This window comes from Poecile atricapillus, chromosome 21, assembly GCF_030490865.1.
Source record: "Poecile atricapillus isolate bPoeAtr1 chromosome 21, bPoeAtr1.hap1, whole genome shotgun sequence".
NCBI classification, from domain to species: domain Eukaryota; kingdom Metazoa; phylum Chordata; class Aves; order Passeriformes; family Paridae; genus Poecile; species Poecile atricapillus.
The window spans coordinates 5194033-5217118 of record NC_081269.1 but is presented as its reverse complement, the minus strand read 5'-3'; the positions used below and the strand labels follow the sequence as shown (position 1 = coordinate 5217118).

The window sequence follows — 23086 nt, the reverse complement described above, 5'->3', positions numbered from 1 at the left end:
CCACCTTTGCCCCCCAGTCCTGCTGCCTCAGAGTGGGATTGAAGGCTCCCAATTGCCTCCCCACCACAGCATCCCCCTAACCCCTGCTTTTATCCCATATCCACCATCTCAGAGCAGGACAGAGGTTCACAAAACCCCATCTTTGTCTCCCCCAGTTTCACCCTCCCTGAGCAGAGCAGCAGCACCCCGGGGTGGTGGCACCTACCTATGGGGGTGGCACTGGGGCTTTGTGGGGTGCTGGGTCTGCACCCGCCTTATAAAACCTGCTCTGCCTCATCTGCATATCTCACATCTGCACTGCACAGCTGGACGGGGCCCTTAACCCCTTCATGCCCAGGGGGGCACCACCTCAAGCAGCTCCCCCCACCCAGCCTGGCATTGTCTATGGGGAGATGTGGGCATGTGGGGCTTGTAAGGGGCCACCCCCGCTTCATGGTGGCCCCACAAATGCCCCATCCTCCTGTAGTCACCAGGATTATCCCTTCCCATAGTTGTGGGGACCCTGAACTGGGAGCTCCCCACTGCCAACAGTTCCCAGTTGCTGGACAGTGGTGTTGGACAGGGTAGGGTGGCAGCCCGTGGGGATGGGGCCCAGGAGAGACATCTGGGAGTGGAGGGGGGTCACCCTACACAGGCACCCTCAGGTGGGGTACGGGGTACACGTGGGTGCAGGGAGTCTGTGTCCCCCTGGGGTAGGTGACCTCTGTAGTGCTGTGCCCCTGGCCATATTTGCTCTCCTGAGGGACATGACCCCTAGCAGTGTGTCCCCAAAAAAGGATTTGTCCTCCTGCCTTTAGGGACACCATGGAAATACATTCCCCCTCCCAGGGGGATGTGACCCTTTGAGGGATGCATCCCCCAGTTAGGTGTCCCCAAAGGACACGCTCCCCTGGCCATCTGTGTCCCCTGGAGGGATGTAACCCCCAGCTGTGTCGCCCCAAGGCCATGCCCCTCCAGACCACATGTGTCCCCAAGAGGGCTGTGTCCCCTCACTGCACATGACCCTGCTCATACTTGTCCCCTGGCCACGCATGTCCCCAGATGGCTCCACCCCCTGACCATGAGTGTCACCTGCCTGTGCACGACCCTGGTCATTTGTGTCCCCCCAGCCCTGTCTGTCCCCACAGGGCCACATCCTGCAGCCAGTGCTGTGCCCTTGTGCCGGGTTGTTTGTGCCAGGACAGGCTGGCATTCCTGGAAGTCAGCTGGGGGGAGGTGATAATCCCCTGCGAAGCCGGGGCTGTGTGCACGGGGGTCCCGATAAGCAGCAGCCTCTGGCTATCAGGGATCCTGCCCTGCCACACAAGGTGTCCCTGGACCCACTGTCACTTCTGGGTGCCAGGAACAGGGGCAGCATGGCCCACACTCCCCCTGGCCTGGGCAGACCCTGACAGGAGTGGCACAGGGTCAAGCCCTGGTCTGAGCCTGTGCTAGGGCATGAGGTTGTGGGGACCTGGGGGCTCCTGTTTTGATCCCTCTTGTGACCCAGAGGTGTCCTGGAGCCTGTAGTGCTCCCCAAACTGTGGCATCCCCAGCATGCAGAGCAGTGACATAGGCAGTGTCCCTCAGTGCCCGAAGCCCTGCCAGCTGCAGGTGAGTCCCAGGGATTATCCCATGGGATTGTCTCCATGCTGGCCAGTGCCTGCCAGCCCTACCCCAGTACTCAAGGGCTGCCCTGCCCTGTGGCCTTGTACCCCACAGTGGTAGAGGGGCCTGAGTATCCCCCAGGCTGGTAGCACAGAGCTGGTGTGGGAACCCCGGGGTGCCAGAGGAGACCCCCGTGTGCCACAGCCCTCCCAGCAGCCGTGCTGCTCCAGGACAGCGTGTCTGGCTCCAGATAAGGAGGTGCTGGGACCTGCAGAGCTGTCCCCACCCTGTCTATCTGCAGGGCCACCTTGCAGGACACATAGGCCAGGGCCTGTTGTCCTGCCCTGGGTTTGGGGGAACATGAAGAAACCATTTTCCCCAGAGAGGGTGGTGCAGCAAAGCCCCCCATGCCAGCCCCATGATGGCTGTCACTGGTCCAGCTTGCAGGGTGACCCCAAGCAGGACAGGTCCACCCAGACCCACCCTGCTGTCCCCCAGCACGGGGAAGGGCGTGTGGGGCTGTGACAGGGTTCCAGTGGCAGGGCCATGGGACGTGAGGTGCTGTCACCAGCCTGGCTGCTGTGACACAGCACCTTCAGCACCTGCCAGCCCTCCTCCAAACCCCGGGGTGCCATTCTTTGGGGTGCCCCAGCAATGGTCACCCCCTGGGCTAACATGGGCCATGCAGTGGAGTTCATTCAGTGCCTCCTGCCTTGACACACATCCCTGTGGGAGCAGGACAAGGTTCCACCCCCACGGAGGGCTGTGACACAGAGCCCACGGGGACACGGTGACCATGGGGAAGCCACCAGCTCCCAGGAGCTTTGCAGGAGCAGTATGAGCCAGAACGTTGTCTCCCCTTACCCCTCGTTCCCCCATCCCAGTGGGAACACTCCGGGGCCAGCAGCTCCGGGCCAGCTCAAGCTGTGCTGGGGTGGGACAGACGGACGCGAGGGACGAGACAGAGCCCAGGCAGGAGGTGACAAGGGTTTATTATCTGACAGCAGCGGGGTGGCGGGCACAGGCTCAAGCAGATAGGGCCCGGCCCAGCCCGGCACGCCTGCCCGGCCAGCGCCAGATCCGCGCCCGCCGCCCCCGGGGCAGCGCAGCCGGGCGATGATAACGCCGCTCCCCCCGCCCCGGCGGCAGGGAGGGCACGGGGGGACCCTGCAGCACCCAGCACCCGCCATGGGTCACTCCTGGCAAAGGACTCCGCCTGGAGGGACCCGTACTCGCCCTACGGCACGGGCTGGGGGCGCCGAGCTGTGGCTGCAGGACCCCCAAACGCCACCACTCCCAGCAGTGCCAAGCTGACTTCACACACGGGTCTGGCTGTGCCAGCCACACTGAACACAGGCACTGAGACAGGCAGGGAAGGGACACGGGCCAGCACAGGGCTCTGGTGGCATTGTGGGGAGGACGGGCACACACGGGACACAGTCTCTTTCACAAGGCAGCAACTCCACTGGCCGTAAGAGGCAGGGGGAGGGAGGGAGGCAGGGGCAGCTGTACAGGCTGCGCTGGAGGAGCCTGTCCCCACCTCTGACCACCACTCTGTTTGAGTAGTTGTGGGGTCGGGAAGTGCCACAGCACCTGGAGACAGCCACAGTGGCTTCACTGCCCTCTCAGGGGATGGCTTTGGCACAGCGCTACTTTTTGGTATTCGTGATGGTGAGATCTCACCAGGGCTGAGCTGGGCACCCTCTGTCCCCTGGAGCTCTCCCTGCTTCAGATCCTATGAAGACAATTCCCCAAGCATGGGAGAGGGCAGCACCCACTGCTAGTGCTGGATAGCCACCTTCCTGGAGGGTTGATTGTCACCCACCCAGCTTGGGCAGGGCTGCTGGCACTGGGGGTGACACACAGGGACACAGGGAGCTGTGGGCAGAGCTGGGACAGGGCCCAGGAGGGTCACTGAGAGAGGGCATGGAGCCCAGGGGAGGAGGGTCCTGGTTCTCTTCCTAAAACTCCCCATCCCAAGCCTCTGCTCCAAGTCCCAGGTGTTCACCCCAGGGCAGAGAACAGCAAGGCACCAGGACTGCAACATCAGACAATCTGCCAGTCATAACTGGGGATGGGATTGGCCTGAGATAACACAAAGTTAATTAGAAAATAAATCCTCTCTCAGCCTTGGAATAAAAAGAGCAGCAGACAGGACATGCATCTTTCTGGCCCTACAAAATAAGGCACCAGTTACAAACGAAACTCGGATTGTCTTTGATAGAAAAGGAATTCCCATGTGTCAAAGGCAGTTGATGTTTGAGTGCATAACAGGGAGTGATCTTCACTAGCTTTGGGCTGGTCAGCCTCATTTCGTGGCCTCAGTGGCTCTCTGGAACAAAGGAAGCTGCAGGAGGGGAAGAGAGAAGCTGTTAGGTCTGTAGGAGGGGGAGGCAGGGCGCTGCCTGCACTCTGTGGCTGTCAGGGCTGAGGAAGGAGAGGCTTCCTGGGAAACTAAAAGCTTCCAGGCAAGTCCCTGTGCCCTAAGAGCAGCTGGCATTGCCAGTGCCCAGCTCACCTTTGAGAGATCCACACCAGTGATGGCACGCACAGAGGCGGGGACCTCAGCCAGGAGACGGTTCACATCAGACATGGTGCTGCCTTTCTCTCCACTGAGAATAACAATCTCATCCACTTTGGAGAGGGGAGCAGATACTTTGGCAGCGATCTGGGGAAGTAGGGTGAACAGAGAGTCAAGGAACTGCTCAGCAGTTCACTGTGAAAGGTCCCTATAGGGCCTTGCTGTGCCCTGAGGAGACCCGGCCCAGTCTGGGAACTCCCACAGCCCACCTGGAGCATGGGAAAGCTGTCCCCTCCTCACCTCAGGCAGTGCATCCAGCACTAGAGCTAGCTGGGCAGCTTCTCCATACTTCTGGAGCGCTTCTGCTTTCAGCTTCAACCCCTCAGCCTCCGCCATCCCAACAGCCTCGATCACAAAAGCCTCGGCCTCTCCAATCTTGCGGATCTTTTCTGCCTCCGCCTGAGCAAGGAGGATTTGCTTCAGCCTGGAAAGGATAAAGCAGCCCTGCAGCAGCCTGGATCCCTGCAGAGAGCCCAGAAGCTGGGGCTCAGGGCAGCACTGTGCTCCCAGCTGCCCAGCCCAGGGCAGGGGCTCACTCACTTCTCTCCCTCAGCGATCTGCTGGATGCGATAGGCTTCGGCCTCAGCCGGCTGCTTCACGGTGGCCACCAGCTCCTTCTCCATCCGCAACACCTCCTTCTCCTCCACCTCAATCTGCTTCTTGCGCTCCACCACCTCGATTTCAATCTCCTCCTGACGGATCTTCTGCTGCTCCCGGGCACTCTGGAGCTCGTAGGCCAGCTGGGCCTCTGCAGTCTGCACATGGGGGAGAGGAGAAAAAGGGGTCTGGGCCTCAAAACCAGACATGACTCCTGCTATTGAACCTTTTCCCACTGGTGTGGGTGTCCAAGCAAGGCTGGTACCCTGGCTGGAACCAGCACGGGCGGCTATCCTCAGCCGCGCGGTCCATATCCCACTGCATCAATGTGATGGATGGCAAATATGGCGATTTATTGCAGGGAAACTTAACATTTTATAGCCTGGGGGTCACTGTGTTACTCCCATCTGCATACGTCACACCTGGGTGCTATTGGCTAATTGCAGGGGGGCCCTGCTATCCTAACAGAGAGGGGTGGGTTTCTAACTTTCTCGTTACATCCCGAGTTCTTCCGCAGTGCAAGGCCTTAACTACAACACACTGGTGACATCCCAATCCTCAGTGCTGCTCTTCCCACAGCACTTAAGCCCAACCAGCTCCAGGTTCAACCCTCCCCATCCTTTCCTCTTCTCCAAGTCCCACCAAATTGCTGCAACAGGAGAGGAATCTGCTGCGAGAAGCTCACAGTGACACACAGACCTGAGAACCTGGGTTCTCCATCTCCAGCTCTCCTAACAGATGCAGGAGGAGGAAGATGACAAGTCCCAGAGCTACCAACACCATCACAGAGCCTCCAGGGAACAGCAGTGGGCTGTGAGATACTCTCACCTTAATGTTGACCTCCTCAGTGAAGGCAGCTTTCTGCAACTCAAAAGCTCGTTTGGAATCTGCTATTTTGGTATCTGCCATGAACTTGACATCCAGCATTTCTTTCTTGCACTCTGCCTCCTGCGGAGAGGGAACAGAGAGCAGAGCTTCAGGGTGTGTAGCTGGAGCAGAAGAGGCTGCTCCAGGGAAGCCCAGCATGTCTCCGGACTCACCCGAATACCAGCATCCCGCTCGGCTTCTGCCACTCCAATGTCTGCATCCCTTTGGACAGCTGCAATCTGAGTCTTCCCCAGAGAGCTCAGGTAATCCACTTTATCATAGACATCCTGGGGAGAGGAGATAGGTCCTAGCCACTTCAAATGAGCTCCATCTTGATCCCTTTCCCATTGAAGCTCAGTGCGGTCAGGCCAGGGTCAGAACGCATCATGTCAGCTGCTCCTCCAAACAAACAGGGAGGGCAGGGAGAAGAAAGCCATCCTGACATCTTCCCTCACTCCCAGGAGACTGGGTTATCAGCCAGCTCTCTCCACAAGCCTGTTTACAGAGGCAGCTACCCGGCAGCTCTTGGCCCAGCTGCCTGGATACAGGACATGCTGTGGCGGCTGTCATGGAAACTCCTGAAGGGCTGGGACAGGCTGTCAGCCTGAGTCTTCCAACTGCAGCAGGGGTCAGGGACAGACTCTCTCCTGCTGCTCCTACGGCTCTGCCTGGAGTGCAGTGCCCAACATTTGGGCATACCTTGATGGTGAAACTCAGGATCTCGATCCCCATGCGACCCACATCAGGAGCTGCCACCTCCCGCACCAGCTTGGCAAACTGGTCCCTGTCCTGGTAGATCTGCTCCACTGTCAGGGTACCTGCAGAGGGGAGGAAGGTGAAGACTTTATTTGTAACAGGTAACACATAAAATGTGGGTCTAAGCTCAGCAACATCCTTGTTGTCCCTAATCTCCTCAGGCCTGGGCACAAGGGCGCAATCCTCTGCCACAGCAGTGGCAACATCTCAGCCACCACCCACATGTGCTACTTGTGGCCCTTGGGGACTCAGACATCTCTCACTGCAGGCACCAAAAACTCACTTATCACAAGGCCCAGCCACACAGAGGGAGCTGCTGGAGGGGAGATGCCACCTCTGCAGGTGGCAGAGGAAGGTCCCATGTGGCTGCATGGTGGCAGCGATACTGCTGGGACCAGCCAGCTGAGAAGGGACAAAGCCACTCAAGATGTCTCCAGGGGATGAGCCCCTCATACCCAGGATGGAGCGCAGGTGTCCCTCCAGCGTCTGCAGGACCACGTTCTTCACATCCTGCACGTTCTTCCCCAAGAACTGCTCACAGGCCACAGCCAGGAGCTCCTTCTCGGTCATTATCTTCACCTAGAGACAGGAGACAGAACCAAACAGACTGAAGGTGTCTGTCCAGGAGGTGCAGGTACCCAAAAGCAGCAGCAGCAGCAGCAGAAGCAGCAGTACCACCACCAGGCTGCCCTGCTACTTATGCTCCAAGGGACCATGCTGAGCTGTCACCATGCTGAGCCAGGCCACTGGACCAGCCAGAGAGCCCCTGTCCCAACCCTGACACTAGCTCAGCGTGGAGGTGCTCAGCAGTAGGGACAGAGCCTGGCCCTACCAGTCCCAACCCAGTCCCAACAGAAACCCTATAAAAACCCCTGAAATAGCAGTTCAGCCACTGCACCAACACCAGAGTCAGAAGAAAGCTGGGTATTACCACCCCTGGCCAAAACCTGTTTTGTTACCTTCCTCTTTCTCCTCTTTCACTAGAATTAATTTTTCTGACCCTGAAAAGGCAGAGAGTGAGAAAGAGTGACATGCCCAAGGAGCAGCTTGGGAACAGGGGTTCCATTCAGTGTCCCCTGGAAAGAGAGATGAGACAATAAAGGCCACTGGTTTGTCATGCCTGTAGCTGGGAGCTCCCAGACATCCTTTGCAATGACCCCAGGGTGTCCTGGTCAGGGCCTGGCTGTTCTGCTCCACACACTCAGTCTGGTGATGATGCCCAGAGCTGGGACACAGCCACCCCAGAAATGCTATCAGCTCCCTTACACCAGATCCAGGTGTAAAAGTGTCCCCATTCCAGCCAAGCCAGGGTCTTAGGATGGTCCTGCTGGTCACAGGGCTGTTTTTGAAAGGCAAAGTGAATTACAAATCCCTGTGGTGTGTGTTAGGCAGTGGAGATCTGTGCTCTACAGCACACAGCTATGAGGAGCTGCAACCCACTGAGATGACAGCTCCTGGTGGCCCTGTCCAGTCTGAGAGCTCAGGCAAAGGTTGGGCACAGGGACATTCTGTGCCTGGCAGCACCAGAGAAGGAGCAGGTCCATAGGTCCACACAACTTTCTGGATCCTACAGCACCCTCTCATGGACACAGCTGGGCTGGGCAGGGCCTCCTGTCCCACAGGGAGCTGGTGGCACCCTGAGTCCTGCCCCAAGGGCCTTGGATGGACCTGCTTCAGAGATTTCCAAAGTACAGATGCTGTACAGGGGCCCTCTGAGGGTGCACACTGTTGAAGGATTCACAGCCTACAGACCTCATCCTGATACCTTCTAGCACTTCCAGCTGCAAAGTTCTGCAAAGAGAAGTTTTCACTTCTCTTTCTTGAGAGTCTTGTCTGATAGCCCACACAGGCAAATGATCCCTCTGGAGCTGAACAGCAGCACCTGGCCCAGGCACTGCCAGAGAGCAGGACTGGGACTGACTGTCATCTTCTAAGGGGACAGGAGGTGGACCATGCTAGACAGAGTGAGCTGGCCAAAACTTACCTGCCACAACTCTGCCCCTTGTAATGTGAAGAAACACCAACCCAGGCTGAGCCTGTTTCCTACTGCTGCTGCCCGGACTGGGTCTCCCAGTCAAAATGTCAAAAAACCTCAGGCAAGCGTGGCAATCCTCTTCCACATTGTCCCCAGAGCCCCTTGGGATCCTTTTGGGGCCAATTCCACAGTGGTTTCTTGTCCCTAAACCCCAGGCCAGCAGTGTGCTCTTCCCACACAAGGGGGAGTTGGGAGAGCTACTCTGGAGCTGCACTCAGAGCATGAGCCCTGCATGAGGCTCCTCTCACAGCAAACAGGAGATTTTTGCAAGTATCAAAAGCAATTAGACTCAGCAGCGACATTTATGGTGAGCATCTGCCAGCAATTCCACCTCTCCAAACAATCCCCACCCTCAGGAGCTGCGGGGAAGACAGAGCACAGGGCAGGATGTTCATTAGGAGAACCCCTGCAGTAGTCAGGAGCAAGGAATGATTCAGCCTCTGGATAAAGCCAGCCAGCCTCCACTGGTGAGCCCTGGCCAGCCCACGGGAGTCTGGCTCTGCATGGAATACAGATCCCAACCTCCAAAGCAAAGGCTACACAGAAGAAACCAGAGATGAGCAATTTGTGCTCAGCGTGTTTTGCAGGGTTTCAGGCAGGGCACTGTGACACTCAAATGTCATTCCCATCAGAGGGAGACCCTTGGCTGGCAGGGAATCAGAGAGCCTCCATCCAGCAATCCTGTGTGCAGGATTGATGCTGCTGCACCCTGCTCCAGCCAGCTGCACTCGCAATGAGGGGTGAGCACAGAGAATCCAATTAGCTGGAGGCTCAGGAAAATGCTACAGAAGGATACAGAGCCCAGCGTGGCCTAAGGCAGCAGCATCCCAGCACATCCCAGCACCCAGCCAACATGGGAAGGAGGCTACTGGTGAGCACTCATTACATCCCTCCTCAAGAAAAGAACAGCATCTTTATGCACATGAAGCACTTCTATCATTGCAGCAAAAAAGCTGTTTCTCTAGGAATAATTTTTTGAGTTTTTTTCCCTTTTTTTTTGCTCAAGCCCTTAACACGAAAAATTTGCCTCAAAAAGTACTTCTGCAGAATTAAGGTAACCTCTGCCATGCACATCCCCAACAGCCTTGAGGCAGCTTTCTGCGTGGCAATTCCTTGGATTCCAGCTTTAAAATTAGCTGTCAGTGGAAAAACTGAACAGTGAGAAAAGAGAATAACATGAATGAGATGAACTGGGCTTTGCATTTTTAATTCAAGGCACCTGGTGGTCCAGCCCTCTTCTACCAGACCGTTTTGCAGGATTTCCCAAAACTAGGACAAAAGGGAATGCTGGCTTCAGAGAAACATTAAATACAGAAGGAAAAGCCCACAGATTTAGGAAAAGATTGTGAAGGGAAACACGGATGCACACATTTTTGCCAACCATGCAAAAACCACTGGGATCATGTGACACCTTAGCAGCTAAATGGATATAAAGAACTGGAAACTAAGTGAAAGATGAATATAAAGTACTGAAAAATAGAAACCAAGGGTGCTGGGTCCATGAGGGATTTTGGTCACATCACTGCATCAGTCAGCAGCTCCCCTTGGCTCCAGAGCTCCCCATAGGGAATGTGGCAGCCACTTGTCCTGTGATAACACACCTGGACATACCTCAGACTCACAGTGACAAGAGCCCTGTATGCACTGAGAGCCACTCTTGGTTTGTACACCAAATTTTAGAGTGAGCTGTCAGAAGCAATTTTCAATCACAGCATCCAGCTGCCTATTCAAGGACTCCAAATTCCCTCAAAACTAACATTTTTCTCCCAGCATCTGCTCCAGGGCAGGACCTGGCCCCAAGGACAGACTGTACCAGGACAGCAGACCTCAGACTCCAAGAAGTGCAGGGTTTTGGTGTGCTGCCACAAGCAGCAAAAGTGGGTCTTACATTTGAAGAAAGCTGTAGAGAATCAAAATTCAATTCCAGCCAAAAATTTTATGCGCCAGTTTTAGTGCCTGGAGGGACTAAGTTCTTTTTTTTTAAGCTTTAACTCACCATGAAGAATTACAAGGCCCATGTGCTAACAATAACTATCCAAAGGAATATAATGATTGATACCATCTCAGGAGGTTATGGGTCAGTCCTGTGGGGTCTCACACAGCTCCAAGGGCACCACAGCACATCAACATTCCACAAACACATCAAGTCACCCCCACACCCCTCATTTGCCACACAGACAAATGAGACACCAGAAAAAAAAAATCTTTTGGGGAGAGAAGGAGAAGTCACAACCCCCTTCACCACATGGAACATGCTGGAGCGTGTTTGTACCAACAAGGACAATGTGGTTTGGTACAAAGATTTATTCCAGAGCAGCTGGCTTCTCTCCCTGGACAACAGCAACCTCTTAAGAGGGGAAAACCAGATGTAAGTTAGAGACATGCATTCCTGAAATGATGTTTTGGTTACTGTACCTGTGCCACACCTGTGACAGTTATAGCTACCCCCTCCGCCGTCTCTACGTCCTCACACCTGGGTTGTAACGTCATTATCTCTAGGGAAATCCTGCCAAAAAATGTAAAATATTTGCACGTTTCCAGGTTACACACACTCAGCTATTCCCTTTGCATCTCCTGCCTTGGGCTACCTGCTGCACTCATCACAGGTAATGTAAGGCAGGCACAGAATGCAGCCAAGGGACCACATCTGTGACTGCAGACAGACAGGACATTGTGGTCAAGAAATAGATTTTCAGATAATGCTCAAAGGTAATTTACCAGCAATGGCTGGAATCCAGACTGGAAATTATCTTGTGGTCCTTTCCCTCCTGCTGGGTTAGTGAGGAACCAGAAGCTGCAGCACTGGGAGCCCCAAGGGCCCTCTGTCAGAGGCTCATTGTGCCACGCTGCCCAATGCCATGGCAGCATGGGGTGTCACTGGTTTAAAAGCACAGCACAGAACTGGGATGCTCCCACCCACCTCACACGAGAGCTGGTGCTTGGCAGAACCTGACACTGATGCTGAAGAAGCCCTGGGTTAGCCCTACCACAGACCTGTCCCCTGACCTGGTTCACCTCTCTGTTGCCCTGAGAATCAGGCCTTTTGATATTGTTTTCACAATTTCTAGCCACCTTCCCAAGAAAGTAACTATAAGCATAGGTGTTTATACATTCCATTAAAGATAGGCCTTTTGATGGACATCTCTCACAGCCAGTGTGGTTAGGAAGGTGATAACCTGACTATCCAATCCCTGGTCATTGTTGAAAACCTATAAATACTGAAAGAACAAATAAACTTCCTTCTTCTTTCATCACACTTCGAGCTGCGTCCGTGTGAATCATTTTGTGTCCGACAGTGACGCCTCTCCCTCTATTTTTCTATTTTATTTGTCCCATGACCCTAAGATGGAAATGAGTCTCCAGTTCTTTATGGCCATGCTTGTGGAATATCAGGCACCCAGGAACAGATCCTGCAGCTCCAGAGCTTTCTCAGTCACCTCAGGTGGGCTCCAGGTACTTTGGTCAGTCCCAGCAATCTGCAGGTCACAATTTGGTAAAACAAAGGACATCTCTGGGTGTGGCAGGTTCTGTTCCAGGAAGCCAAGCCTGGCTCCCGTGTCAGCCATAATGAGCCAGAAAGACGCTGGGAGTCAAGACAGGGAGCCACGGGGCAGAGAGTTTGTGTCAGTGAACATCAGGTCAAACATCTGAACCATGAAGGGGCTGTCCTGGGCTGCTTTATGCATGCTGAGTTGCTCCAGGACTGACTGGAAGTGCTGAAACCTATCCCTGCAAGTTCATGCCTGCCTTGGCCACTGTCCTAATTAAACTGGCACGCAAACTGGGAGCTGATAAAACACATCCCACTGTCCAGGACATGCACAGGCATCTTATGCCATGTGTTCACAGTTTTAATCAGATGCTGCAGGATTTCAGCCTTCTGACAGCCTAATCTAGACTTGGAATTTAATTTCCAAACTGTTCTGATTCTTAGTTCTGTTCACAGGGATATTTAGTCATCACTGGTTCATAATGTGTGCACTGCAACTCATCTGAGGTCTCTGCTGTATTTTCAAAGGTGACAACATCCAAAATGGGCAGTGTCTTCATGTGGAGGAAGAAGGGCTGAGTGGGAATCCATAACCAACACTGCAGAGCAAGGCACAATTGCAATTTTGAAATGGCACAAAACCTGCCTTCCCACCTGTCCCAAACCCTGTACAGAATCCAACCTGGCCTGCTTGTGCCTCCACACAAAGGCAGAAACCTTCTGCTCTCCACCAAGCCCACAGTGGAGACAGTGCTGGCAAGGAAAGGGTTACAGCAGGAGCAAATGTTAGGTACCACAATGCTGAATTTGGAATTTGCCAGCAATGTACCTGTCTTCATTACCTATTAACTGTGGAGTGCCACAGGGCAAGTACTGGAGAAGGGGAAGGAGAGGAAAGTATGGAGATTTCAGCTGCCGTTAGAAAACCATTAGTTTTTATGTTATCCTGCTGCTGCTGCTGCTGCTGCTGCTCAAAACAGAGGGATAAACAGTTAGACAGTCTGTTAGGAAGCTGGTGGATTATTACCTGTGCAACCCCTGTTACGTACAGTGGGACCCCCTCCGACGTCTCAACATTCTCACAGCGACAGAGGATGGTCAAAACCTCCAAAGACACTCTGAGAAGGGAGGAGTAAGGGTAGGACAGCAAATACACAGAGCAGTTACCAGAGAGTAAAACACTTGTTGCAAAGGACAAGATGAGACTTTCAGGTTTCAGCTTTTCCCTGGTCAGTTTGCCTTTCATCCACTGCCCACTCCCAGGGCTCCATAATCAGCTTCCCTTGTCATGGGAGGGAGTTTACAGCATCCAGCAGTTTCTTTTAATGAGGATAAACAAGCTGGGGGCTCGTCCCCACCCTGCACATGAAACTGTGTCATCCTGGTATCAGCTGAAGTTCTCTGTTGAAGTAATCTTTGCACACAGAAAAATTCCTTTTGGTAGTGATTTGGATGCTTCTATGTCAGTATTTAAGAGAGGAAAGATAAATGAAAACACCAGGGACCTGGCTACCCACCCCTGGCTAAGGCACTGAGGAGGGAAGCTGTTTCCAAGTGCTGTCCTTCAGGGAAGCTGAATTAACACCATTTGGCTTTCCCAGAGGCATGTTAGACCACACTGTCTCTCTCCATGCTTTTATTTCTGACCCCTAAACAGAGATAGCATTTTTTCCCCTTGTTTTTCCCCAGTGTTCAAGGCTTCAGTAGGGTAAGTGCCCAGCACCCTGCCAATTCTAACTGTTCCTTTTGTTCCCAGGTTAATGCTACCTGGCGGGATGCCGCTGACAGCAACACAATTGCTCCTGTCTCTCTTGCTCTCTTCTGGAACTGTTCTGGCAGTTACAGAAAAAATGTCCTAATTTCAGAGAAGGAAATCTGTCTCACTCCTCATGTTAATGCAGCGGGCTCCATCTGGGGCACAGCTTATGGCATTTGAGAAAGGAGAATTAAGCCCCACATCCCATGGCATGAACTGGTATGGATTTTAAAGTAGAAGATTAGTTTGGATGCTGGAATTCCTGTCAAGAGCCCCATTTGCTAAATAATTCCCAGATCTCTATCATATAACAGCTCGTTCCTGGCAATCCAGTTCTTGGCCCTGGATTCAGCCTATCCGTAACTTAATAAATCAGCCTCCCAAATGTATCTGATCTTCTGCACTGGGTAGGTCAAGGTCCTGCACTGTTCTTTGCACTTCTCATAGAAGAAGAGGAGAAGCATGAACCATTTGTTCAATTAACAGTTCTCCCAACAAGATGTCTCACAAAAATTTGGGAACGAAGCTTGTCTGGATTGAACGCAGCCCTGAAACACTGAGCCTGCAAGCTGAGATTTTCCTTCCTCTCCCACCTCCTATCATGTGCAGAGTGAGGGCAGCCACATGCTCACTTTGCTGGTGGCAACACAAATACGGGGAAAAGAGGTTGGAAGAGGCTGTAAGGGTTAACTACAACCTCTGGCCATCACTCAGTGTAAAACTCAAAAGTCACATCTTTATCCTTTTCCCTGTTATTTTTTTACACAGAGGAAACCTGGATCAGTGAGGATGAGGGATGTAGTGGGAGGGAACATTCCTACAGATCCTAGAGACAAAGAGCTGTATTAGCAGGACAGCAGCACTACCACAGCATGTCAGCTCACAGACCCGACAAGCAGCAGCAAGCAAAATCCACGACTGAGGAAAGAGAGAGAAAGGAAATCCCGTGGTTTTAAATCAGAACAGTCTGCTCCCAAGGTGACAGCAGTCAGCAGATCTTTACAAAGAGACTTGAGGAGCAGAGGGGGGCACTGGTGCACTGCAGGCCACAAACTGGTTTGTTACTGGGTGAGAGGTTGGGCCATACTGGGCAGAGCTTTGCTCCTCTTGTGGACATAAAGGCTGTTTGAAAAGCACTCCAGCTGAAAGCATGTGATTTCTTTTTTTGTGTGTGTCTTTTGCACTGTGGCACCCAGCTGTCCCCATGCCAACAGCCAGCAAAGAGCTCCTGATGCTCATCCCTGGTTTCATACACAGTGCCTGATCCAGTGTTCCTAAAGATACTGCTGACAGCCCCACTGGGATGATTTTGCCACATTCCTACTCCAAAAGCCCACAAATATCAGGGGTCTCCTTACCTCTGGGTGTCAGTAATGCACCACCAAGCCCAGGCCCAGCCTCCATACACATATTGCTTCTCATCGGAGCCACAGCAGCCACCTGCAGCACAGCAGAGAGCAGAGACATCAGGATTACACACATGCACATGCTCTTGGGAATAACTTACAAGCAGAGGAGTTCACACTCTTCCTCCTCTCCATTCACAGCGATTCACATGGCAGTTTTCCCAAGGCAACCTTTTTTGGAATTGCTTTATAAAGTTGGAAAGTAGTATTTGTATAATTCACTATGACCAACAGTAACACATAGAAAGGGACTGTATCTCAAACCAGGGCTTTATTTTAATTTTGTTATGCCCTTTTGGCAACCAGAATCAATCTAAGTATCTTCAACTGTGATGTTAACTGTTATGGAAAGCCACCTCCCTTCCTTCACACCACCCTTAACTTCCCACAGGAGTTCTCAAGTCAGTATTGGAAGAGGGAAGAACCCCATAGCTCCCAAAAAATACTTCCTAGTTCTGATTTGTGCAAGTAGCACTGTGTCTGATGCTTTGATGGTCCATCTCAGAGTTGGATGTGCCCAAGATTCAGAAACCCTCAAGAACTCTACTAACACATTTAAGATTTGATCCCGGTGAAGCTAGAAGATGCTATCTGGATTTTCCTATCTTTGATTTAAGGAACAAGACACCTGCTGCCTTTCAAGAGAGCACCCTGCCAGTTATCAGCCTCAGGATTCATGGCTGGGAAGGGAGAAACTCAGCAGCTCTCTGTCTCAGACCCGGGAGCTGCTGACTCTCAGGCAGATCGAGGCCAGAATTCCCTCTCTCAGCTGCTCTGCATAATCACTCTTACTACAGCAGTGCCCGAGGGCCCCAGCGAGGAGAGTGCTGTACAAACAGAGCAACAGACAGTTGCAGCCCTGCGGGATAGATCTATGCAGGCAAGACAGAGCCGGCGCAGAGGAAGAGCAGGAATGCAGAAAACAGGGTGGCTGGCTCTGGGAGCTTTAGGTTGTGGGAGGGGAAAGGGAGAAGGGTGAAGCCAACAGCACTTTCAAGAGAAATGACCAGTATTTTTTGCTACTGTAAGTCAAAATGAAGAAGCAGAAGCAACACACATCCAGGCCAGTGTGCCTGCAGGGCCCTCCAACCACAGGAGGGGACTCTGTCCTCCTTGTTCTCCTCCTCCTTGCTCCTCCTCTTCCTCCAACCCCCCAGCATTTAGCCATCTTCTGCCTACTTCCAAACACTGTCTGCTTCCAGACACTGGCCACACACTGCCTGCTTTGATGGCTTCCATGCAGTGGTTGACAAACCAGCAGAACTGCCCCATCTGCAATTCTTCACCCCTGCATTTCAGTAAGAATAAAACACAAACAGGAAAAGGCTTTACACACTTTTTCAGATCTGTGCTGCACAGCCTGGAGGAATATTCTCCTGTCACCTCTGAGCCAGCCTTTGGATAGCTTTTTCCCATAGCTGAAAGACTATTTCAGCCAGGCAAGCGTTACAGAAGCTGATGATACAACATCCTGCAGTAACCACAATGCCTTTAACATTTCTTGGAGGGCGTCAGCACAGTTAGCTCAGCCTTTCAGCCAGACCCTTGTTTTCCAAGAACAGGAAGGGAGGTGTTCCTGGCACTCAGGAAAAGCAGCACCACATGGAAAGGTATTTTATTTCCCAGGGTCTATGTGGTCTTTACTGAACCTCTGTTAATTTTTTTTTTAATAATATCCTGAGAAAGCTCTGCACCCTAAACCCACCATTGTTACAGGAAAGTGTCTCTCCACACAGATGTTCCTCTTCTTCTATAGGAAATGCAAGGAAATACCGTATTTAGAAGCACACACAAAACGAGCTCCACATTTGCTTCCTGGTGCTACACAATACAGCTGCAGAGCACATTCTACTGAGCTAGATTATATGTCAAAAACTGTTCAAAGCCTAAAAAAACCAGAGAAAACTAACACATCAAGGAGGAGTGGGATACCAGCCAGTTGCTTTCATGCATGCTGGACATCTGAGCGCAGCAGAGCTCTGTCCTGGTAAAGGCTGAGGAGCCGAGGGCTCATTTTCCATGGCAGTTCTGCCGCCTCTTTCTCAATTCTCAGGCAGCAAGTGAAAAAGGAACCAACAAAGCAAAACCTTTGCAAGGCTAAAGAATAAACCCTCTTGCACAATGAGATTTGGCAGAGAAATTGCCTTTTCCAGCTATAATACGCCCACTGTTCCAGCAGACTGGGTTTCACAGTCGCTTCCACAAACATCCACTGTGCCTCTTCCGGGGCAGTGTGCAGGGCCACAAATGGAGGATTCATAGCCAGGAAGCTGCCAGCCAGCTTGGCCTCTTCCCAATGAAAGGGTTCCATGTTCGAGCAAGAATTCCCAGAGCCAGGAGAAAGTATGTTGTCTGTTTGTTTGGGTTTTTTTTTTATTATGAAATAAGATTAATCGCTTGGGAGTTGGTAGATAAAAGGAGCTCTCAGCAGATGCAGGAAGTGAGCAAGGAAGAACGTGGGCCTCAACAGTTTTGGGGACACAGAGCTCAAAACATCAAAGCTGGGATGATCTGAAGAAGCTCTGTGTTGTTTGCTCTCCCAGGTAACTTGGGCACTGAGTTACCTTTCCGGCAGGAAGTGGTGAGCATTCTGAAATCAGGTCATGGTAAACAGGCTGCTGAGTGCAGGCAGACCAGGAAAAAGCTGATAACTGAAAACAGTTACTGACAAAAGATAATGCGGAGATAGAGGAAGGCAAAAGCATCCATAAAGAAAATCACGTTCTAAAGCAGGGCCCAGACTAAAGTCAGTGTCTGGTTCTTAGACCTCGCTGTGCACATAAATTAGGCTTTGCTCACGTGCAGAAATGGTACAAGGTTAACAAAAATTAATTTAAAAAGATGCAGGGTTCTGAGTTGAATCCATAAAAGCCTCTGATAGTCACTGCAGCAGATGAAAGCAGATTACACTGGCTATCTTGTTCTGGATACATTCTATATGAACATGACTTAATGAGTAACAATGCCATAGAGTGAGTTTAAAAACACATTTAATAACTCATCTCATAAACAGCAACTCAGAGAAGACAAACTTTATTAATAACAGAAGCTACGCAACAACATCACTGAGATACTACCCCAAAATTCCTTCTGGAAACCAAAAAGAAAGATCTGAAGCTATTGTCCACCTCTTCCTAATAGGCTTTCCTAAGTTTGCAAGTCCTGGAGATTTAATTTAAAAGTACATGACAATGGAAACCTTGAGCCCCACCACACTCAAAAAGGTGAAGAAGCACCTCCTGAGAAGGAAAGATCCCAGATGAGGTGCTTAAGGGCCCTTTTGAGCACTCATGACCAGCTGCAATGCTGCACTCAGCAACCCTTGAGCATCACAAGCAGTGAGAAACCAACCATTGGGAAAAAGTTTTGGCTTGCCAAAATGACAAACCTAAATCTGCAGGAGCACTCAGTTAAACCAGGCAGATGACCATCAATGCCACTGCAAGTTTCCTGCATGGCTTGCCTGGTGCGAGAGGTGGGACACCCCAACCACAACCCTGGAAACTGAATGAACTGAATGAACACAGGGCAAAACCTCATGAGACCCAGCTGAAGCTGCCTGCTCCTTCCCATAAACTCCTATTTCTTTTGAGGCTGAAGAACTGGAATTACACCATCAGTGTAAGGGTTCAGGTGGCTCTTGCTGCCTACCACATCTTTCTACAGCACATGGCCTGGACCTTCTTTTATTTTCATGCAATAGACTCTTCTCACCTAAATGTAACTTCTACATTTCTCCTCCCTGAACTGCACTAGATTTTGTTTAGCCTATTGGGTCAATCTCCAGAGTTTGTTTTGATCCTGGTCCAGCTCTTCAAAGCTCTCAAACCCATTCCCAGCTCAGTCTGCAAATTCAATAAGCACATTCTCGATTCCATTATCCAAGCCAAAACAAGGAACTTACTTGATAAATTCTTTCAGCTGAACAGTGAGTTACTGTCAAGTTCCCTGGCAGTGGTCTTCCAGGCAGTTTCATATCAATTTCATAATATCTGAGAAACTAGTTCCTCCTTGCACTGTGGACTGTAGGTCTCTTGCAGGAAGGGCTTCAAGAGCCTCAAGAAATCCTTATTTCAGGCTTTCAACTTAGAAAATAGCACATGAGCAGTTCTTGAAGGGGTAAGAGTGATGCAGTAACAGTATAGAAGAGCTCAGAGCAGCCCTGAAAGGGTTACATACCTACTGCTGGCATGCAGCAACAAATTCCTACACAAAACTAGAATTAATTGCTACCTCTTCTTTTACTTTGACAGACATCAAGGAGCCCCAAAGGGTGTTGCACCAAAGTAAAATTTGAGGAACTGGGCTGGACTGTATTTCTCAAGCTGATTTCTGCTCACCTAAAGAGCAATCAGATTAGCTCAACATGGCAAATACCTCTACTTGTCTTCTTCTAGGTGTTACAAACAACATATTTGTTTCAGTAGTCTCCTAGGAAATAAAGTTAGGTTGGATGGGTTGCAATCCCCTGAGTTTTTTTCCTCCTTTCACTCCCTAAACTTTTGCTGAAGCAGGAGTTTGTTTTGACACAGGAACAGGGAGAGCCGTGAGCACTTCCCCCTGTCAGGTATGTCCAGGTGTTCCCTCAGAGCTTCTCTGCTGCTGCCCTTGCCAGCCAGAAGGAAAATGCCCCAAATGCAGAAATTTGAGCAACACTGTTTGGGAACTGTGAGATGAACATGGCCAATATAAATACAGATTTCCCTATTATGACACTGTGGAAATATTATAGTGCTGTATTTCAAAACCAGCAGATCGACCCTTAGCCATAAAAGCTGCATTTAACCAGATTTTAACCCAAACCCAGCATTTCACAGCCTATTTGGCTGGTGGGAACGTTCAGATATCAGGATGAACAGGTACTTGGTGTACCTCCCTGAAAACTCGACCAGCTCCAGTTGTGCTCAGCGTGGGCTCAGTGATGTGCCAGGCTCCTGCCAAGGTCTCCTCAGACCTTGCACCAAGGGAGTCTCCCAGAAAAGTCAGACCCACAATTTGGGGAGATTCAAGACTCTGTGGGGTATCCTTACAAATCCTGGGCCCCACAATTCACCAATGTATCGATAAGCAGTGCAGTTTCTTAGAAGGAAGTCGATGTAGCTCAGCAGGGAAAGGACAGCAGTGCCAGTGGAGTGCTGAGCCGTGCCTGAGACGCAGCTTCCCAAATAAGGCTACAAAGCTCCACATTCCCAAGGCACAGCTGGATGCTTCTTGAGCACTGGAGGAACTCGTGTGTCTCACAAGAAAGTGAAAAAAAGAACAACCCTCCTCAGAAAAACCCACATGCCAGGGGAGGCCCAGGACTAAAGGCCAAGGGGCATAGACTGAGTAAAGAAAATAAAGAAAACCCTCCCACAAAGTGAAGTCTTTCAAATAACTACCACATGACAATTCAAGACTGCAAGCCAGAAGCTTGCCTCTAGTAATATTTGGTTTATTTAAATTAATTTAGTTAAAATTTATTTAATATTATTTTGGCTTATTGGTAATTATTATTAATTTCTCCTTTCCTTCCCCACTCTGTCTAAATCCAACTTAGTATCACACAAATTAATGCTGGCCCACAAGGTCCTCCCTGCTTTTCCCCAGAGGAACATGGCTCAAGTCCCTGGAATTTCAATGGCTTGTAGCTACACCCTCTGACGAATGCATTGGCAGTCGCTCTGCACACGGGCAGAGGAGCTGCAGGGCCCTGCAGAGCTCCCAGTTGGTGCCCTCAGGATTCAGCAAATATCTGCAGACTATGTTGGGCAGCAGCTGAGGAAAACCAGTCTGGTGGCAGCTTCAAACCCTGTCCCAACTGGCAGAGCCCAGGGTGATCTCTGCTCCCTTCCCAAAACGCAGCTGCACTTCGAGGAGTGTCCTGGGCTTGCTGTTCCTGGATGTGGAAAAGCACTATGCCTGGAACTGCACACAGATGCCACAAATTCCTGCTGGCTCATCCTGGAAGCTGTGTTTTGTACACAGAGCTGGACAGAAGCAAACCCAAGCTTTGAGACTAAAGGGCATCCCAGCACACCTGGAGCATGGCTTCCAAATCTTCCCATGAATGTGGCATTTCACCGAGCAGTACCAGTTTTGACAGGGGTTCTTCCTTTGGAGGAAAGCACAGCATCAACTCTGGATCCCACTGGGAACTGCAGCCCAGGAAAACTGCAAGGAATGCTGCTGCTCTGGGCAGCTGCTGGGTGGAGTTTGTAACTCCTTAGAAGCCATCACCAGAGTGGGCATATTTGTTTCCAGAGCTGCATCCTGCTTTTGGCATCTCCTCAGGAATTCCCATAACAGGTCTGTCATTCAAGAGAGATGAACTCATAACAGATCAGCCACAGCTCCAAAACCACAATAACATAGTTGCAAGTGTGGCAGAGCTGTGACTTGAGGCGCATCCTTGATGTTCACATGCATTTTCTACCGCTGCTCATTACCATGCACTTGGCCTCAGTCTGTCACAGAGTGAAGCTCCCAGCCCTTGCATCACCTAACAATAATAAATTCACCTAACAATGATGAATTAATAATAACCCTGTCCACACAAAGCCTGGTCCATGCCAAAATGCAGCCTGGAGCTTCAGCAGCACTGGAGCAGCTACAGGTTGAATTAGACATGGGGGATTTCACTGCTGATTTGTTTAACCCCAACCTCAGTCACCTCAGTCAGCTGCTGGTGACATTCCACATGTCCAGCAGGCATCACCTGCATCCAGTGCCAGCACCAGTGAGAGTCCAGGTGATGTGCTGGTGAGGAAGCTGCAGCAGGATGTGATGGATGAAGACGGGCACTGCAGGGACAAGTCTGCAGCGCTCTGCCCCGGGGGGATGCTCACACCCAGCTCCCCTTTCCCGGCAAATCCAAGGAAAAGGATGGCTTCCTGGAAATCCTAGCCAAAGCCTGTTGGTGGGAGCACAGAGCTTTGCTGGTGCCCCTGCCTGACATCACCTGAAAACAGCAGCATCGGAGGTGCTTCTGTCGCCGGACCTCGCCCACCACTCTGCCGGGACCCCACCCCGGAGCCTCAGTTCCAGTACAGCATCTCCCATCTCCCTGTCTATTCCCAAATCACTCAGGACCCTCCTATGACAGGAATACCTCCTAAAATCCCTTGGAGTGCCCCCACAGCCAGGACCCCTCATTTCCCCCGCCTTGCAGACCCCATTGAGACCCCCCTTGCAACTCCCACATTCTCTCCATGACAGTGCGCCCCGACAGGGACTCCTCAAGCCCCTGAGAGTCCCCTCACAGCCAGGACTCTCCGATTTCCCTCTCCCGTGAGGCTCCATCACAGAGACACCCCCCCCCCCAATTCCCTCAGGCCCCCCGGTGATCGAGACCCCTCAAATCGCTGAGAGCTCCCTCTCAGCCAGGACCCCCAAAGCCCCCTCCGAGCACACCGCATTAGAGCCCCTTCCCAATCCCCCAGGGTCCTCCCATCACAGGGACCACTCAGACCCCTGAAAGTCCCCTCACAGCCAAGACCCCCAAGACCCCCAACTCCCTCAGGGTGCCCTCCGTGCCATCCCACAGCCCCTCTATCGCGGCCGTACCTGACACCACCAGCGCCTCGTTGGGCCCCACCGTGTGGCAGTTCCCCATGACGGCCCTGCCGCCGCCCAGCCCCCCACAACCCCCCGCGCCTCGCACGGCGGGGGCGCGGCCCGCGGGCGCCGCCATCTTGGGGAGGTCGGTGCCACACCTCGGGGGCGGGGCCGGGCTGGGGGCGCCGCCATGTTGGGCACCGCGTGCGCGGGTAACATGGGGAGTGTGCGCATGCGCGGTGGGCAAGGGAGTGACTGCATGGGTGTGCATGTGTGTGTCTGTGTGGCACTGCACGGGTGTGCAAGGGATGTGTGTGTGTGTGTGTGTGTGTCTGTGTCTGTCTGTCTGTGTGTCTGTGTCTGTCTGTCTGTGTGTCTGTGTGTGTCTGTGTGGCACTGCACGGGTGTGCAAGGGATGTGTGTGTGTGTGTGTGTGTCTGTGTCTGTCTGTCTGTGTGTCTGTGTCTGTCTGTCT

The 23086-nt window shown here is 52.0% G+C and overlaps 1 protein-coding gene across 4 annotated transcripts; it reads right to left on the bottom strand.

Moving 5' to 3' along the window:
- Positions 1–3789: 3789 nt before the first annotated feature.
- FLOT2 (flotillin 2) lies at positions 3790–22755 on the bottom strand. Of its 4 annotated transcripts, XM_058854661.1 has the most exons (12): positions 22621–22755; positions 15028–15109; positions 12963–13031; positions 10839–10929; positions 6844–6967; positions 6332–6450; positions 5806–5919; positions 5594–5713; positions 4709–4923; positions 4409–4592; positions 4106–4255; positions 3790–3934 (listed from the first exon to the last, which is right to left on the bottom strand). In XM_058854661.1, the coding sequence occupies exons 1-12, from the start codon at positions 22745–22747 to the stop codon at positions 3896–3898; spliced, it is 1434 nt and encodes a 477-aa protein (XP_058710644.1). In that variant the 5' UTR covers positions 22748–22755; the 3' UTR covers positions 3790–3895. The 4 variants fall into 4 exon arrangements, with proteins under 4 accessions (XP_058710644.1, XP_058710643.1, XP_058710642.1 ...); XM_058854660.1 differs by lacking the exon at positions 10839–10929 and having other exon boundaries at positions 12941–13031; XM_058854659.1 differs by lacking the exon at positions 12963–13031.
- Between the last annotated feature and the right edge of the window lie 331 nt (positions 22756–23086).

Excerpts from the sequence above, each read along its gene's own strand:
- FLOT2 (XM_058854661.1), bottom strand. The coding sequence starts at position 22,747 with ATGGCGGCGCCCGCGGGCCGCGCCCCCGCCGTGCGAGGCGCGGGGGGT. Across the intron at positions 6,451-6,843 it reads ACACCTGCGCTCCATCCTGG|GTACCCTGACAGTGGAGCAG; the intron begins GTATGAGGGGCT and ends TCCCCTCTGCAG. Across the intron at positions 5,920-6,331 it reads TCCTGAGTTTCACCATCAAG|GATGTCTATGATAAAGTGGA; the intron begins GTATGCCCAAAT and ends TCCTCTCCCCAG.